Consider the following 19,318-nt stretch of genomic DNA (forward strand, 5'->3'; position numbering starts at 1 on the left):
GAATAACTTCCCACAGAAGACTAAGTGAGTGACGCTTCACGATGTACTCAGCAATGCTCCAGCACAATATCACAAAATGTGACATCAAGCATGCGTTCCACACATTGTATCCATGTGTGGGACAATACCCCAGTCTGAATAATCAACGATATTTATATCCACAAGGCTACCCCAACTCCACGACATAGAGTAGACATTTAGAGGGAGTGAATGAGTATGGTTTTGTGCCGCTTTTAGCTATATTCTATCAATATCACGCCGGTGGAAAGGCATTTATAGAAGTATACATATTCAGTGAATGAATCATTTAGTGGCAATAGAATCAGATGATTTTATTTGTGATAGCTCTGAAAATTCATACCATCAAAAACATCTACAAATTCTGTGAAGGACATTGTGATCTGGTGCCGCCATTTATCTTGAGCCTCGATGTGGATACACCGCCCTACGACATCAGCTCGGATGTTGATCACCGGTCTTGAAATGTAGAAAACATTAATGTAAGGCATTAACAATTTATTCAGCTGTTGATAATTATGTCCGGGGTTCTAACCAAAAGGCATATCCTTCTGTTCCGAAATGAGCATGGTATGGAATGCTCCAAATCGCCAGTTCAGAATCACGTGACAATCAGAAACAGATTGCCCAGGAGGCTGCGGCGCCGTCATTCGCTAGACAGAGTTGCGTCCCTTAGGCCGGCCAGATATCTTTCTGAACATGATCGGCCATTTCTGCTGAAAATAGACCCTTCTTTGCGGTGACATTTGCCGGCCGATTGGCCAGTAATGTATGGTTGATGGCTCCAAGATTCGCCCTCATGATGTTCCTAGGTTTGACAGCACCGTGATTGCCCGTTAAAATTTCAGCAACGTGATGAACGTCTAAAATCTGCACGATTTAGGGCTTTCATCCCACGTGGTCAGCGTGTGATAATTTGTTCCAGAAAATGCTGAGAAATAATTTGGCTGATCATGACAAAAACAGGTGTGCACTGGACGTGATGTATTGTGTTGTTGTTCGCATACAATTTGCTGGGCTTCTCCTTTAAGGGAAAAATAACTTATACGTATTATAGGGGTAATTTGGAATTGCATTCTGTTTCTAAACAAAATAAAGGTTATTATTTAACAGAGGGAGGACAAATAGATCGAGGAGACGTGTGAACATAACACACACCAACAAGGAGACCAGTCAGTAGGGGCATCTGACCACTCACCTTTGAACATCTGTAGTCATGGATGGAATCCAAACAAAGGATCGAGCAGTTACAGCTTCTTTGTGATATTCCTCGTAGTCATCTGTAACAAGCATTATATCGTGGTTTGGTGTAAGGCCATTTCAAATAATATTTTTGTTACTCTGACTTTGTAGGTATACTATTTTGTGTGTTCCTAGTAAGAGCCACATTCTTAAAAGCAATGATTCTATCTGTATGACATGATCACTATTGGTGACAAGGGCCCCTTGACTTTCAACCCAATGACCAATCACTGCTTTGTTCAGTCAATAATAACAGTGACTGTAACAAGTAACTAGACGGTTTAAAGTGAAGAATTTGTAAAATAACTTGAACACAGGGCATGTTGTTAATATGAAGCACAAATGTGCCCTAATGTTAATCAGTAAATTAAGCATTCACTTCAGGGGCGTTATAATGCCATCACATTCTTTCCCAAACTCTACCCGTGGGGATTCCGGACTGGAAAAGGCCGCCAGTAAAAATTTACGGGACGAGGGGACTAAATGGATCGGTGGTCAGTTTCGGAGACCCCGAGAGCGTCATAATATCAGTCACTGGTTTGTCTGTCCCAGACCCGCTTATATACACATCAGCGTTTTATTGTTGGTATATTGAGGCGTTCACCAAGAGACAAAAACGCCATCCTCAAAACCATGGGTATTACATACCATTACAATGATTATTTGTGATTGAATAAAATATGTAGCCTGTATTTGTGTTCACTTACATTTATATGTGGAGTAATATTTGATCCTGAATCCTTCTCTTATTTTGTTGTGGCTTAACACCTTCAGCGAGGAGCTGATGTAAGCCGAGTTCTCGGAAGTGCGTATAAACCCAAAGGGGCGGGCACTCCCGCAGCTTGTCACGAGTTGGTTCCCCTTGTCGTCACTTCCTGTAACGTAATCAATTCATGGATTGAATGACATTTTACTGTCAGAAATATTTCACTGACTGTGAGTTGCACAGTTGTCGGTTATATCAGCTTAATGAAGGAGAAAAGCCCAAAGTCTAGCAGGTCGAGTTTGTGAGTTTACACCTTTCAGAAACAGCCCAGCCATATAACGGGTAGGGGAACCCGATACGAGCGTCACACATTGTTCCCATGGCTTTCACACTGCGCTCCACAGCTTCACGCAAGTTGACGAGCAGGGTATAATGCTGATAAACCATGATGTAGGATTCGAACCCACAATACATCTCGATCACTGGGCTACCCACTGTATGTTGGAAGGACGTCTGTGCTAGGTAACGTAATGGCCCGCGATACGGCCATGTTTGAGCACACCGTGTTGCTTAAATGAGTCATACACTAAATTCACATATTAGCTTATTTAGTCATATGACTGATTCAGTTTAACATTCGATATAACATATTAATCACATTTGGTAATATGTCAGTGTTTCCGATGCCTGGACTTTTTTACTCATACCACTATGGATGGAATGGGCACGGGTAGCCAGTGGTCAATGGCGTACATTCACCCAGGCGTGCCAGAAATATATCATCGTGGGCTCGAGTACCAGAAACGCCATGATGATGTTCTTGGATTGTCGTCAGCACCACACCAGCGCTGGTGGGCTTCTCATCTTAGGGATAAACGTCTGCAACCTGCATCATTCCAGGCTTACCACATTATGCTGACACGCCTTCACTGAATACTGTTCAAACATTACATTAAACTCACTCACTAGACTGAGCGTGAGTGAATATAGTTTTACGCCGCTTTCAGCAATATTCCTGTAATTTCACGGCGGGGGACTCCAGAAATGGGCTTCACACATTGTACCAATGTGGGGAATCGAACCCGGATCTTCGGCGTAACGAGCGAACACTTTAACCACTAGGCTACCCGACCGCCCTTTCACTAAGCTGAAGTTATTTATCAACATTTTAAATTAAATCACCATCTGAGTTTCAACATAGTACAGTATTACATATCCATCAAGTGCTTCCAATGTCTGCCCTATTCAGGACGTACTACGATGCGGGGTTCTATAGACACGTATTTATTGCATATGTACTGTATGGTTACTAAGACAACAAACTACCGTCAAATATCTGGAAAGGGTTGTCAGCACATGACAGCACATCTTCATCCCAGGATACAATCTCCAACACTATCACCTCATTCTGAGTCTGAGCTTGTATAATCCACGAACACGCCATCGAGCTGAAACCAACCACAGTCAAGTCGTGTCATAAGAGGGCAGTCTCTCGAACGTGCACACAAAAAGGAATGACTGAATCAAGGGAGCAACAGAAATTTCCGCAGCGTTTATATTGTTTGTAATTTGAGATAGTTGCAGTATTAAGCACTGGCCATCTAAGTGGACACTGTTTTACACCATTGTCAGCTCTTTTCCAGCAACTTACTTGTTGTACATGTCCGTGAGAGACAATAGTTCTGCCGTGTGATGAGCCGGCAACACCCGAATACGGCTCCCGTTACAGTTGGTGTTTTCTGGAGGACATAAAGAGAATTACTGTAGAGTGTATATATGATGAATCGGAACATGGCAAATTAATAATTATATTATTATTTTGTTGGATGATTTTGCGTTGGTTTCTTTCAGATTCAATCATCAAAATTTCATTCATTGCTCGTATTTGTGAACTTGAAATGTTGTTTTTGAAAATATTCTTTCATTGTCAGTTCCCCGTCCCCGGCCTATGGCTCGTGTGGTTCTGTTGATGTAACCTGATTCCTCCCTGAGACCCATCAATCTTCGTCCACGCCTCGGCTTCACCTAATCCCTCCGTGGTCTAGTGGTAGAGCGTCATACCAAAAGACGTTTAAAGATGGCACTTGTTGTTACCCTACCTGGCGCTCGGCATCAAGGGGCTAAAACAAGGACTGGTCGGCTCGGAGTCAGTATACTGTGTCTCAGTGGGCTAATCTCAATTTTGAACGTTTCCTTGACTCATGACTTTCAAGATGAAAGAGAAAACCATGTCTTTTGTCAAAGTGTTGCTCTGTCATTTCCTCTGTGTGTATTGTTTCATAAATCTTCGGATATTCATTCGTCCTGCCTTGTTTTTGTCCTCTTTCGTTTTAAGCTCTGGGCTTAACTTTGGATACAATGTTACTCATTACAATATAGGCAAAATCCGTAAATTAACCCAGGGCTTAAAACGTACATTCTCGGTACGTTGCTGGGTGGCAACTCTACACCTAGCCCCTAGGGGTGGGTGGGTACTCACGTGCATATGTGGTGTATACGCGGAGAAGGAAACCAGTACTCTCCTTTGACCAGTCGGTTCTAAATGAAACCCGAACGTGGTTTTTGCCAGAGAAGAACCGCTGCCCGGCAGCCCCGCACCAGACAGCCGTGGTATGTGCACCAGTATCTGAAACGCAGAATAGACATGGTGGACACACATACCCCATTTGCACGCAGATGTTTACACTTATATAAATATAAAATGCCCAGGTATATAAATGCCCAGATTGAAAACTTAAACAGTGGGTAAAGGTGAAGTGTAACGTTTAACGCATGTATGTATGTGGGGATTCAGGTTTTGAGTTGTAAGTATACCATTGATTTATAGCCTCTTTGAAAAACAAAAGGTGTATGGTTTGATGAAATATAACAGTAAAGATGACAGACTTTTTTAAATGACTCTTATAGATCTGAATTTGGATCTAGTTTGGAGCATCCCAAAGTCAGAGTGAAAAGGCTGGAAAACAAGAGCGACGTTAGGCTTTTGATTGTTCCGTCTTATAAGGAGTGAGTGAGTGAGTGAGTTGAGTTTAACGCCGCTTTTTAACAGTATTCCAGCTTAATGTGGGAGGTAAACCCGAAGTGATGCAGGTCTAAGACGTTTACCACTTCGGTGAAACCCACGAGCACGGGTATGGTGCTGACAAACCTAGAGATATAATCGGGGCGAACCGGGATTCGAGCCCACAAACATAGGTTTCTGGTGTGCCCAAGGGACGCAACTCCGCACAGTGAATCGCGAAGCCTTAGACGACTGGGCCACCCGTGTCCCCCTCTTATAAGGATAAATAAAGACGCCGGATTGTCAAAACTTAATATTTGTGCCAATAACCATAACACAATACATATATACCTCATCACATTCTATTTATGTGTTGATGTTACAATGACAACGTATAACATCTCCCTACAAGCCACGTGACTCTTTAACCATAACAGGGTCGGCTCCTGAGATTTGAAAACGAGGGGTTTCACACATACCAAAGTCAGGAATGAAAAAAACACCATGTTTTTATATGTTCATGCGTGACCCCCTGTGTACCGCCAACTGGGCGTGGACAGATATTTTGCAAATCTTTTCATGTTTTTAATCAAGGTGCTCAAGTGATTTGACGCACTTCGCGGGGTAAGACCCGTTTTATTACAATATGGATCTTGATTATCCATCAGATAGTCTTGAATGGGCACAGCCATTTTGTTTGAAGCAAACGCAAGTGAAATGAGGAATCTGATTGGTCAATAGGAGGGGCATAAAAGGGACATAACTAGTAATAGCCACGATGGCAATACGATCGAGGCTGGACATTCCAGCCTAGTTCGGCAAGGGTTGAAACTGGATATTCATAGTCGGTTAACGCCCTTGCCTCGGGAAGATGTATGCCAGTGGCACTGTCACTTTGTCAAATACAGACTTGAACAATCGGTATAAAGTATAAACATGAATGAGAGTACATAGTTCACGTACAGTTAAAAACGTGGTGGTCGGTCTCAGACTATGCCCTGATTTATACAACTTACCAGCGGTGAGTGTCAGGTTGTCAAACTGACAGCGGTCAGTGTCCCCGGGTCCTTCCAGGCTGAACTCCACCGCTTCAACGTTCACCTGCTGAGAACGATCCTTTGCCTGCAGGTGCCACGTCATCTTCAGGTTTCTGTTTGTAAGTGACAATTGGCTGACCATCAGAGTGAGAAAGTGAGTGAGTTGGGTTTAACGCCGCTTTTAACAGTATTCCAGTTATATCGCGACGTGTTAGCTTAATGTGGGAGGATAGTCCGAAGTGATGCAGGTCTCAGACGTGTACCACTTCGGTGAAACCCACGAGCACGGGTATGGTGCTGACAAACCTAGAAACATAATTGGGGCGAACCGGGATTCGAATCCACAATCATAGGTTACTGGCATGCCCAAGGGACGCAACTCTGCCCAGCGAATCGCGGCGCCTTAGACGACTGGGCCACCCGTGCCCCCTGCTGACCATCAGAGAGTGATAGGATTACAGTACAGAAAGTATTGATGAGTATTTATCCCACGATTCTCTGAAAAAGTATATGGGTGAGTGTATGTTGTTTTACATCGCAGTCAGTACTATTTCAGCTATATCGAGGCAAAATGATCGTGCCTGGACTAGAGACTAGCAAACCAGTTAATGATATATGGTAAGAGCAACGGTCAACGCCGTCGGGGCACGATGACACACAATCAGGTGCCTGGCTATAATACACCTAGGCTAATTAGTCGGCGCTTACAGAAAGGATGGATTACCGGGGATGTACTCTGCCCCAGATGTTCTAACCTTCAGTTGAATCACTAAGGAACATTACTAAACCTCACATTTTGGTGTCCCACTTCTTATTATAGCTGGAACATGCTAGAATCGGTATGAATTTCAAGTTATTGTAGATCAAATCGGAGGTCGATAGCGTGTAAAAGTTTACCTCTCCAAGGTCCCTTTAAACATGTGAGTGTAGAGTTTGAGGAAAGCCTACATATGGCACAGATCGTAGACGTTTACTATCATGATAAACCCATGAGCACGGGTTTTGTGCGACAGACAGGATGCAAATAGGGGCGAATCTTGAATTTGAACCCATGATCAGCAGATCCTCACAAGCCTAAGGGATATAACTCTGCATAGCAAGTTACGGCGCCTCTGACCACATCAGTGTAATTTGGGTGGCATATACTTACTGAAGGTATGATGAAGGGTAACCCAGAGAGTATATATACATAGGGACTTGTCCCACTAAAATGGTCTCTGTCAGCTCCTTCTGGTAGAAGCTCCCTGTAAGGATAAAAGTATACAATCATCGTGTGTACATTATAGTCAGGTCGAAATGAACTTTGATGAATGAAGGAAATGTGTGAGTGAGTCAGTGAATGATGTGTAACGATATAGCCAGACAAATCAGGCCTATGACCAATCGGTGGGACGTGAGATGATGTGAAATGGGCTATAACGTCGAGTAAAAGAGTATGGCACTTATACAGCTAGCATGCGTGCCTGTCTGCCTGCCTGTAATGCCGGTTTTATAGTACTAGCCCACTCAGACACAATGTATTGACATCGACTCGACCAGTTCTATCCCCTCCAAGGGCAATTAACTTAAGAACACAAATTGCGATTTTCTTGCGAATATCAATTGTCTTAGATATATGAAGTCAATTTCCGAGAGAAACTATATCATAACATTCGTAGCAAGGTTTTAAATGTTTAAGTGCTGAAATCACACGCTCCGTAATCGGATTCCCAAACAAACCTATTTGTGGCCGTGGCCTAAAAGCTGTGTGAAACGACCTTTGATCATGACATTGTGAATAATTGAAATAACAATTAATGACTAACTCCTGTTTCGGTACAACAGACGATGACTTCATACGTTTAGCTGGTCAAGGGATAAATGTTTGTTTACGCAATATACACAAATACAAAATGAACAAGTGATAAAAAGAATGAGCATTGTACACAATGTTTGTCCAATTTCCCATTTAACATTTACATTTCCATAATTGACAGCCCAACTAGTTGTGAAACAACATCGTGATAATTGTTCACAGGTTTCTGGTTGGCAAGAAGTTGTCTCTTCGCCCTGTGAAGGGCATGGTCTTGGTTTCGATACTTCTTCGTGATTTTGGTCTCAGTATTGCCTTGCCCAACCTGCACTATCTCAATGGGTATAGAAGGGTACAACAAATCTCTTCAGGTTTGAATGCCACCCCTCGAGGTGATTTGTTTCTTCGTGGTTTGCCAGGAACTTATAAACAGTGTTTCGTGAATCAGCAGCCTAATTATTGTGGATATGATTGTACTTCGTGACAAAGTCATAGCTGGTGTTAATTGTTTATGACAAGAAATACGGTAGTAGAAATATCAGGAATAAGAAGCATGTAGTGAAACCCAGATAAGTCCAAGTCAATCAGATAAAACAGGTTCGATAACACTTCTTCCGGGACCCTAAAACATGTTCTGATATGAACAAATGACGTTCGAGTTATTCAAGGGACTTGGACAGAGGTCAACTGAACAAACTGACAAAGTTAATTATTCGTGACTGCTATTCATTTATGTATTTGTTTGTTGTTCAACACCGCACTCAACAATATTCCAGCTACAAGAGGAAGCCTGTGAATAGACAAAACCAGTGATTGATATTATGAGCAACATCCCACGCCGTGGGGGTACGCTGACACCTATCAACCAAGTCACTAAGTCCTACTAGAGGACACAGCACCTCTTATCCCCACGTGGACATATTCTAAGCCGGAAAAAAGGACTCCAAAATCTAAAGGACTGTTGGGCATCCTTACTTGCTTGTGCAATGACTTCTATGCTGAAGTCCCGCGAAGTGTTTGACCCAGCTTTATATCTGATCTTCACGGCTCCTTTGATGTCCACAACCTTGGCATACGATTGTCCACACCATCGTCCAAGAGAGATCCGTTTGCCTGGCGTATGCGCATAGTTTTCTGCAACACAATTATATACATTGCACGATAACGTCACGTATGTGGCCTCTTCATCTAGGCAAATATCTCCGTTCTTGAAAGTGTTTATTTAATTCATACTGACTGATACTTCTTTCTACAAATATTTGAACTATCCAAATGGATGAGACCTCCACGTTTCATCTCGAAATATCCAACAAGTTTATATCTCGTCATTTATACTTAATTGTTACACGGTACTCCATTATATGTCCACAAGATCAACTATCCCGACCCCTCTCTGCTGCCCCCTTGACCAGCCACATGTGGTATTCGTCACTAGTTTCACTCACGCCAATGCTTAATATGCATGAATTAATGATCAGTATCTCGACATGTCCTAACTCGGAAGTAGTAATCTGTAACTATACATCTCTAACTGACCTTCACCACGAAGTCTACTCAGAATGTAACCATTTTCTACTGATTAATGTCGACATGTCTACCTTTCCTACTCGTGAATATTTCGATGTTTTCTACTTGTCAACATTTCGACGTCTCACACTCGACAATATATCTATGTCTCCCATTCGCTAATATATCTACGTCTCCCACTCGCCAATATATCTACGTCTCCCACTCGCCAATATATCTACGTCTCCCACTCGCCAATATATCTACGTCTCCCACTCGCCAATATATCTACGTCTCACACTCGCCAATATATCTACGTCTCCCACTCGCCAATATATCTACGTCTCCCACTCGCCAATATATCTACGTCTCACACTCGCCAAAATATCTACGTCTCCCACTCGCCAATATATCTACGTCTCCCACTCGCCAATATATCTACGTCTCCCACTCGCTAATATACCTACGTCTCCCACTCGCCAATATATCTACGTCTCCCACTCGCCAATATATCTACGTCTCCCACTCGCCAATATATCTACGTCTCCCACTCGCTAATATACCTACGTCTCCCACTCGCCAATATATCTACGTCTCCCACTCGCCAATATATCTACGTCTCCCACTCGCCAATACATCTACGTCTCCCACTCGCTAATATACCTACGTCTCACACTCGACAATATATCTACTCCTACTCTCCATGTGTATCACCGGTCAATATCTAAACGTGTATTTATGGGTAAACTATCAAAATATTCTATTCAACTTGGCCAAAACTCTCGCCGTTTCCTTATAGGTAATGTCATACTTCCTACCTGTTAGTATCTCGATATACTCTTCTTGACAGCCGGTGCTCTCCTCCAAGTCGAATGTCGAGGTCTTAATGCGGAGTATGTCAAGTGGGTTTTGGGGACTCAAGTTGAAATCACAGGTTGCGTTGCTGAAACAGAGAGTGAGTGAGTGAGTGTATGGGTGAGTGAGTGAGTGAGTGAGTGAATGGGTGGGTGGGTGGGTGAGTGAGTGAGTGAGTGAGTGAGTGAGTGAGTGAGTGAGTGAATGTTGTTTCAAGCCACAGTCCTAAGTCAGATAAATAGTGGTTGATAGAATGAACAACGACCCAGGCGCTCTGGTTACCATAAATCAGTTACCATCATCAGTCCAATTGCTGGGGACTTATTCTGACCATGAATTCCCCGTCTGGAACATGGAACATTGTCCACGACACCTGTCATTATCTACGTTTCACATATCAGACATATAACAATCGAGGTACTACATGCTGTACCTGTGAATAATGTCAGGCCGTCCATGACAACGATACAGAAAATAAAAGCGACAATGGCCTTTCCATTATAATTAAAAATATCTGAAAAAGAGGAATCCACTGTCTGTTCCGATAATATGTGTTAATGAATCACTATCGAATAGTGATGATACCAGGTGTTCGTGAAAGGGTGAGCGTATCCTGCCCCACCCGTCACAAACACATGCAAAAGAAAGCCAATTGTTCATCTACCAACAACGGGAATATACGGTACAAATGAATACAGGGAATGCATTGGCCATCATTTTGATCACCGGTGCTTCAAATTTGGAAATGCCCTCCACAAGTCTACCAAAAAACTTTTGAAATCTCTACTAAGGCCTTGAACGTTGTAACCCTGATCAAAAACTCTTAGAGCAAGAGCCAATGCTTAAAAAGCTTGCAGTTGCAGCACTACGTTCCTCACTGATGGAGCATGGAAAAGCGGGATAAAAACGTTTGGGGAAATCGAACACAGATCGAGAAATGGCTACCATCAGCCCCTAATGTCAACCCAAATGCAGTTCAAAAGATGTTTGCCTGTATCGACATACACACATAAAAAGGTACTCACGAGGGGTAGGAGAACGGGTTAAGGTATCGCAAAGTAGATATGGCGGTCCAAGTGTTTCTAGTTACCACAGTAGCACTGGTGTTACATTGAATGCAGCATCCACCACCCTGGCTGTATCCTGAAAACATAAAGAGAGTGACTGAACGAGATATTACACCACCGGCATTACTATTGTATGCTTCCATACAGACCCTGAAACTATCCAAAACAATCATCATTTCAAGTCTAAATTATTTTGGCAAGTCTAGATTTCCCCTGAAAATAGAATAAATTCTCAAGGCTCCTTTCTTCTTTCATATGAATAACATTTAACAAACATTTTCATGAAAATAATTTTATTTTAGAAAAAAAATAGTTTAATAATGGTATTGCAGCAATATCACAGACTGGTACACCGAGAGTTGTACACTGCAAATACGGATGTGGTGTAAAGAAGTGTGAAACAAAGTGATGCAGGTATCTGAAATTTCAAAATGTGTAGTCCGCCTATGTGCTTAATATCCTTCCTTATTTGTGTGCGTAGAGCGTCCGCCCGGTGAGCGGAAGGTCCGGGGTTCGATCCCCGGCCGCGTCATACCAAAAGACGTTAAAAGATGGTACTTGTTGTTACCCTGTCTGGCGCTCGGCATTAAGGGGCTAAAACAAGGGCTGGTCACCTCGGAGTCAGTATACTGTGTCTGAGTGGGATATTCATGTTAAACTGCGGCATGGTATCTCAGTGAGCTAGCACTATAAATCGGAATCAGTCCGGACTAGTACAAGCAGCCACACAAACACAAACACATACACGTACATGCACGTCGCTATATAAGTGCAATAATCTTGGACGCGACGTTAAACCCAATTTCACCTTATTTGTGTGCATGTCAATATTTATAGTAAGGTGTGTCTTCTGGTTTCTGTTCACAATTCCCATGGGTTTTTTTCTGTCGGGGTATCGTAACAGTAATTCCAATGAAACCTTCTTTGGGATAGTACACTCACCGTTTATTGTAATATATGTTAAAGAGACTTGTTAGAGAATGTCTTCAGCAACCCACGCTTGTCGTAAGTGTCAACTAACGGAATCGGATGGTCAGGCTCGCAGACTTGGTTGATGCATGTCATCGTAACCAAGTTGCGTAGATCTATGCTCATGATGTCAATCACTGGATTGTCTGGCCCAGATTCGATTATTTACATACCGCCGTCATATAGCTGGAATATTGCTGAGTGTGGCGTTAAACAACAAACAAACGGGACACTGGCAAGAAACGTAATATACCTCAGTACCTATGTAACCGCTGGGAACTGATAAGTGCAGTTTCAAAGAAACAATAGACAGTGGGAAGGTATCGGTAATAATGTGCATTGATGTATTTTCTCTGCCTCGGCTTATTGCATTTGAGCAACACAAATTGTAAAAATAAATTCGTCTTTGGAACAGACTCTTTGGCAGAGGACGTTGGTGTTCCATGTAATGGGCGAGCGTGTCACCCACTGAGCCACCCCCCTCCGAAACAAAGTATGCTGATTGCTCAGTATGCTTCATCTGGGCCAGTTATCAAATAGCCTAGTCAGAAACCATCCGGTTTTGTCACATGAAGAGCAGTAACAACTGCAATGGGATTGTTTTACTAATCCTGTAACAATGCCGGTCATTGTGTAATTTCGTGCGTCAATTAACGTCATCGTCAATCCCTCCGTGTTTCATTTTCAGGTTTGATGTCAGTCACGCAATCTCTTTTCAAGTGGGCGATTCGTGTTTATTTAAGTATTCATCAGATTACCCACGTATTCAATTCATAAACTGTAAGCATGTCGTTTAGTATTTTCTAAACTTTATTCATATTCATTCTGCAGCTGAAATACAATCTACAAATATACACGGGCGGATCTCGGATGTTTCAAAAGATGGGAAGGCATATTTTGGGATATCGATAATCCAGATTATTACATCTCCATTCTATACTGATAAATACATGGGACACATTCGTACTTGATTATTTTGTTTACTCTTTCGTACCATCGCTGGTGGTTTGAAGAGAAATAGACTGTTTCTGTTTTGTTTCTTGGGCGTGTCAGAAACCTTTGCACGTGGGTTTCACCAAATTGGTGAACGTCGAAGACCTTCGCGTGTCTCCCACATCATGCTGACACGCCATGACATTATTGTTCGAAGTCGCGTTAACCCAAACTCCCCATATCAACTCAAGTCTCAGAAGGCAGATACTGGTAACTGAAACAGAAAGTCTAATTTATTTTAATTCAGCCCATGTTACTATGCGTTAACCTTTGGCCACGAATAGTCACCTGATTCACTACCTCCCAGACATCCACAGCACAGATTGTGCCTTTATAGATCGCCGATCACCTTTAACGTGACAGTCACAATGACTGTGCTCTATCGGCAGTCTATGCCTCGCTCCCTCGAGCGTTCTTTTAAAGCCAACGTGTTGCAATATTTGCTTTTACCTCAAGCAGTGTCGTGCATACCAGTTTGCCTTCTAGCCATCCAGTATACTGGGGTTTGTAACATCGAATGAGATGGGGGGGCGGAGGGAGGGATGTGTGTGTGTTATATGATGCCCTTACAACCCACGTATCTGGAGCGTAATGTCATGCATGGGTGAAACAGAGCGGGAAAGACAGTGTAAGAAGAGGGGCATAGAGATATACATACATAATTTCTTAATAAATTTAGCACATATGATATTAACTATTGATCAGATCAACTTCAATTTTGATCATTCTCCATGTAAGATTTGTGGTCTTCACCATATGTGAAGTTTTCTATGGCGTGGAAGTATTTCATCAAAAATGTATAAGCTATCTGAATATATATTAGTACTTTACCAATTGAAAACAAATAATTTTCTAACACGTTTTACTTGGGGTCTCCAAGTATATGACGTTTGATTTAGTTCTGAAGGCCTTCCGTAATTTCTTCATACCATTCTTTTAAAGCATCTATGATTTGATTAACTTCATCACATATGTAAAAAAAGATATTTGCGAGATCATTGCATAAACTAAAGAGATCATTTTCACCTTTTTCAACTTTAAGTAAATAATATTAAATGTACACTGTTTATACATAATTGGAAGTAATTTCTTGATTTTAAAGGAAATTATCGAGCGATGTCCAAAGGCTGGAAGACCTACAGAAACACGTGACCTACATACGTCATTCCCTTTCTGCACAAGATGTCAATGTTATATCCTCCATTTACGACTTATGTGCACTACACGGTAAACAGTGACGGTTACTTTAGCACTACGGTTTATGCTTCGTTTTGGGATCTTGCAGTATTTTGAATGAATGTCCGATGGCTACCTTTAACCATACCGTAACGAGACAAATCGATAATTTAAACAAATGAACTTTGCTTGAAAGACGAACTTGGTTCTTTTTCTACTGTACCGTATTTACTTATGTGTTATGTTGCATTGTTAAGGAAACCGACTTTCAACTCTATCAAACCCGTTCATGGTTTCGCAAGTAACATTTTACGAGTTTATGGAAAGAAACAGCAGTCCTTCATTCATATTTCATTCGCAGTTTAATATCATTTTAATATGTATATTTTGTAATAGGTATTTTATCATCAAATATAAGATCGTATCGCAAAGCCTATAGCTCAGCTCGAAAGCTTTGTGGCTATCTGTTTGGATGCCAAATTCACGCTCAGGGGGTTTATGTATGTATTCAAGCATATTAATGAGTCACATCGGAACACCTTAGAGGCATTATGCGTCAGCAGTACCGCGCTATATAATACATGCTCAAAGGCAAACCAACAGTGACAGCGTTCTTTTTTATCAGGTTAATGGTGTATGTTTTTTAGATGGATCCATTAATACAGGTTTTCTGAGGAAGGTATTTTTCAATCATAATTTATAATTTAACCAAAGTCAAACTTCAATTTCAGATTCTGCCAAATATGTTTTGTGTTTAACAAGTCGTTGTGAAATAGCTTGTAACATGTATTAATATTCCCACAAGAAATACACAGCAGTTTGCAAGAGAAACAATGAGATGTGACTTATTTTTACCTCAGCCCAATACGTAGTTAAAAACTACCTTGGTATGTCTTGACAAGTGGCTTGAGTATAAATGTTTACGTAAATGCAAAACGGTATAGTAGTATAGTAGAGGCTGTAATATTGTCAAAACTCGAACTTAAATGAAACACGTGTCCGTATAATGTTAAATGAAGATATATTACTATATTAGGTTGAGTGTGATATCTTCAGAAATTGTTTTATACAATCAACATTGCGCATAACATCATGTCTCTTCAATTAGATACCCATGAAGATCCGGGTTAGAATAAGTCTTCAGCAACCCATGTTTGTCGTAAGATGCGACTAACGAAATCGAGTGGTCAGGCTCGCTGACATGGTTGATTGATGCATGTCATCGTATCCCAATTGTGTGGATCGTACTCATGATATGGCAATCACTGGATTGAATGGTCCAGACTCGATTTTTTACAGAAGACCATCAAATAGCTGGACTATTGCTGAGTGCGGCGTCAAACAACAAACAAACATCAATGAGGAAAGAATAATAAGACAAATCTATGATTGCTTTCCGTATCACGGTAAGAGCCTTTGAAGACGTTCAAGTGGCATGTCACGTACACAGGCGTGGCAGACGTGATTTACAGACTTGCCGGAGCGTCAACGAGTAAGACGTTACATGATAATTATGTCATGAGTCTAGGAACTAACGTAAGTTCATCATTACCTATGACGCATGAAGCAGAAATACTACAACACTTTAAAACATGTTTTACAATAGCATTAACCTTATTTGTTTACAGAGAAAAGTAGACAGAAAAAAACAACGTGACATTACATTTCTTCATTAAAATGGACCATGTCCAGAAAACGAAACGTGTCCGGGTAAAAATGGAGGTCAAAATGAAAGGGTTGCAAAGAATTTGATGCATTGCATAAACAATCGTACTCATAATAGAGTATACATGTTTCCACGTGCATATATATATAGTATAAGGTCTTGGGTGTGATATTGGATATGCTAAAATAGTTTACATGTATGTTTATTGTTTCACACACTGATAATTTCTATCCATATTGTATTAATTCAAAATAGAACAACATGTTTGGGTTTTTTTCAAGAAAACCCTTCTGCACATATGCATATGTGCAGCAGCACGCATGATCAAAATTAAAGTGTGACAATTTGATCCGATCCTACATACACCATAGATGGTGTTTCAATAATAATTTCATGGCGCCACAAAAATATGATTGTTAGTCTCTTACAGACTCCAGAGCATATGTTTTATATGTGTACACACTGCGCAAAAAATACACTTGAAAATTTAATTTCATCAAAACAGTACAAGCGTTACAGAAACGTTCCTCGGGTCGCCGAAACACTGCAAGGTCCAAAACCTAACTGTGATACCCCGGAACACGTATCAAAAACATCACCGTCTAATAACCATTTCTTGTTTGTTTCATTTATATCCATCATCAAACTTTCTTTTGCCCGGCAGGCTTGTTTCTTATTTTCTATGTTCGTCGAAATGAGTGTCTGTTCACTGGAATCTCACCTCATTTAAAAAAAATAAAAAATATTATACCTCCCTTGTTGTGTCAAGGAACAAAGGATGATTCATATGCATGTATGCATACCAACTTCCTTGTATAAAAGCCTCACAACCAATCGTTTGTATGAAAGGGTAAAAAATAAACCCAATTAAACCTCAGTGTGTGCACTGACAATATAATGTTAATACCGTCAGTGAAATACGTTTCAAACACACTTCCAGCGTCCTTTGATCTTAAAACATATACATGTACTGATCCACATATTTCTCAAACCAGGTCCATATTTTTCACATTGTAATGGTCCACGCGACATATAAACTACTGAAATAAATCTGGCGCTCTGCATCGAACGAATAAACATTTAGAAATTATACAGGCACAAGAGGCTCACGCTGTGTGTAAACAAACCACACAAATGAAAAGGCAAACACCAAGACTGCCACAAAGCACTGTGCTAAGGGTTAAGTCGCGGCTAGGAATTAACGTTACGCCCGTACTTTAGGGCGGTGTCTCATGGTATTATCTATAAGCACATGAAGCACATGTACTTTTACACTGCCCCTATATAAAAATGTTACTAAAAATATGTTAGTTTTATGTTCAACGTTAAATGCCATTTTTTATGATATGTTTGATGTTAATCAGTTAGCTTTTATTATGTCATGCCCATATATTTTTAAAGTTACTGCCAAAACCTGCATGGATGTCTTAGATGTAAGAAAATTACTTTTATATACATCTTAAATTTTTATAAATATTTTTATGCTATTTACCCTTTTTAATAACGTATATATATTTATTCCATATTTTATGTCTGCGTATCTTTTTACGTTCTATAGTCTCTCATAATCCCATACGGGATGGCTCATCACACGTATTTTATCACGTGACGTGTATATATTTTATTTGTATGAGGTGAGACATGAAATATATTACTTACCTACCTATAAGGAATGTTTCACTAAAACAGTATTGTGTGTTGCCAGGTATGGTAGAGTTTTCAGGAGACAACTTACTATGAGGTTAAAAAAACGGTTAACGAACTCGTCACCACAATTACATTCAAAACGCTGGCCTCTGTTACTGTCGTCTAAATCGTCCTATCATCAAAGTAACGAAATGCTTGAGAATAACATAGTTTAGTCTACACTAATTTAACGGGAGCGAGTCACATTTCAGTCATGAATGTCAAGGTCACATATGATAATCCGGTTATTGCGATACAGCAGTAATCCACAATAAACAGGTAGCACAATGAACAAAACAATGGTGTTTACATGACCGCCACAATATAGCCACAATAAAGCATTAGTATCAAATACACAACACAGATTATTGCCGACATAATCTCATTAGTCGCGGCTCAAATATGTACAATACCTCGTGGTTCGTTGAACATTATAGGTAGCTAGTTATTACTTACCTTGATTAATTATCATGTAGATACAAACCAGGTGTATCAACCAGGCGACAGGTACTGTCATGGTAACGTTTTGTTAATCAAATACAGCTCGGAGACACTCCGTCTTTTGAGTAAAAACTGTGCAAGCCCATTTGTAATCCAGGTAAAACAGACGATAATGCTTGTGCGTGCGTCACTACTTCCCGTTCACCTGTACTCCACGCAAGACAATACGCCGATAATCCTTCTAGTATCGAATAAGAGTTAATATTTTTCACGGTTTCGTTGAAAATACATCTAGATATCGTACTCAATGACGGTGGACAACGTTTTAGAGACCCAGAAATGGCGAGTCTATTCAACTTTGAAGCACCTGGCGCTTGTCAACCTGACTGTATATCTATAAATAGACCGGAACGGGACATTTCCCCCGCTATAACACCCTCCGGCATGAACATCAGATCTTGTAACAAAACTGGTTTGTTACCAGCTGGTTACATCAATGCTGTTAGTTTTGTAAATCGATCCGCCTGTTATATAACATAAGATGTGCTGACGGCGACGTCACTCAAAGCTGTTAAACGCGTTATAGTGAAGCATTGGGATTATCGATTTAATCTAATTGGCGAGAAATCGAAACGAACTAAGAACATACATGGAATAACCGGCAGAGCAATTTTAGTATGTGCTGAAGTAGCATCTTCACTTCGTTAAGGATGACAGAGCAATATAATAACACTGTTGTGTACAACACATGTTCAAGGAAAAGACTGACAAATGATCTCAGGAACATGAAATGTTGAACTTTGGGAATCTGATAAAATCTTTCGTATTGTCATCCGTATGTTAAAAAACCTAATTCACAGCATCAAGTAAGAAGAACAAGTGTATGCAGACTGGATAAATACACTTAATAATTTCAGACGTAGATTTTGAAAGTGTACTGTGTTATTCAGTGTCCAAGCTCTTAATTAATTCCCCCCTTGACAGTCAGTGGCGGCATATATGATCCGGTTAAACAATGATTATTTCCAAACCATTAAGAAAAAATGGGGATGGTAAACAGACGACAAAATGTCTATATGAATACTTCTCGCCATTAATACAAAAGCAATATTCAAATGTTTTGTTTGTCTGTTTGTTGTTTAACGCCGCACTCAGCAATATTC

At 40.7% G+C, this 19,318-nt stretch overlaps 1 protein-coding gene across 1 annotated transcript in view; it reads right to left on the reverse strand.

Annotated features, from left to right (window-relative positions):
• LOC139473385 (cubilin-like) overlaps positions 1 to 18,528 on the reverse strand; it is a 37,146-nt gene extending 18,618 nt beyond the window's left edge. The window contains exons 1-12 of the mRNA XM_071255944.1: positions 18,171 to 18,528; positions 11,183 to 11,300; positions 10,121 to 10,245; positions 8,772 to 8,930; positions 7,155 to 7,248; positions 5,984 to 6,117; positions 4,446 to 4,592; positions 3,618 to 3,705; positions 3,293 to 3,414; positions 1,968 to 2,135; positions 1,217 to 1,298; positions 362 to 477 (exon numbers count right to left, since the gene is read on the reverse strand). Of these exons, the coding sequence (XP_071112045.1) occupies positions 362 to 477; positions 1,217 to 1,298; positions 1,968 to 2,135; positions 3,293 to 3,414; positions 3,618 to 3,705; positions 4,446 to 4,592; positions 5,984 to 6,117; positions 7,155 to 7,248; positions 8,772 to 8,930; positions 10,121 to 10,245; positions 11,183 to 11,300; positions 18,171 to 18,231 (1,414 nt within the window). The 5' untranslated portion in view covers positions 18,232 to 18,528. The remainder of the gene's footprint in view (positions 1 to 361; positions 478 to 1,216; positions 1,299 to 1,967; positions 2,136 to 3,292; positions 3,415 to 3,617; positions 3,706 to 4,445; positions 4,593 to 5,983; positions 6,118 to 7,154; positions 7,249 to 8,771; positions 8,931 to 10,120; positions 10,246 to 11,182; positions 11,301 to 18,170) is intronic.
• Positions 18,529 to 19,318: the final 790 nt, after the last annotated feature.

Source organism: Haliotis cracherodii, unplaced genomic scaffold (genome assembly GCF_022045235.1).
Source record: "Haliotis cracherodii isolate W230 unplaced genomic scaffold, xgHalCrac1.p SCAF_1, whole genome shotgun sequence".
Lineage (NCBI taxonomy): Eukaryota > Metazoa > Mollusca > Gastropoda > Lepetellida > Haliotidae > Haliotis > Haliotis cracherodii.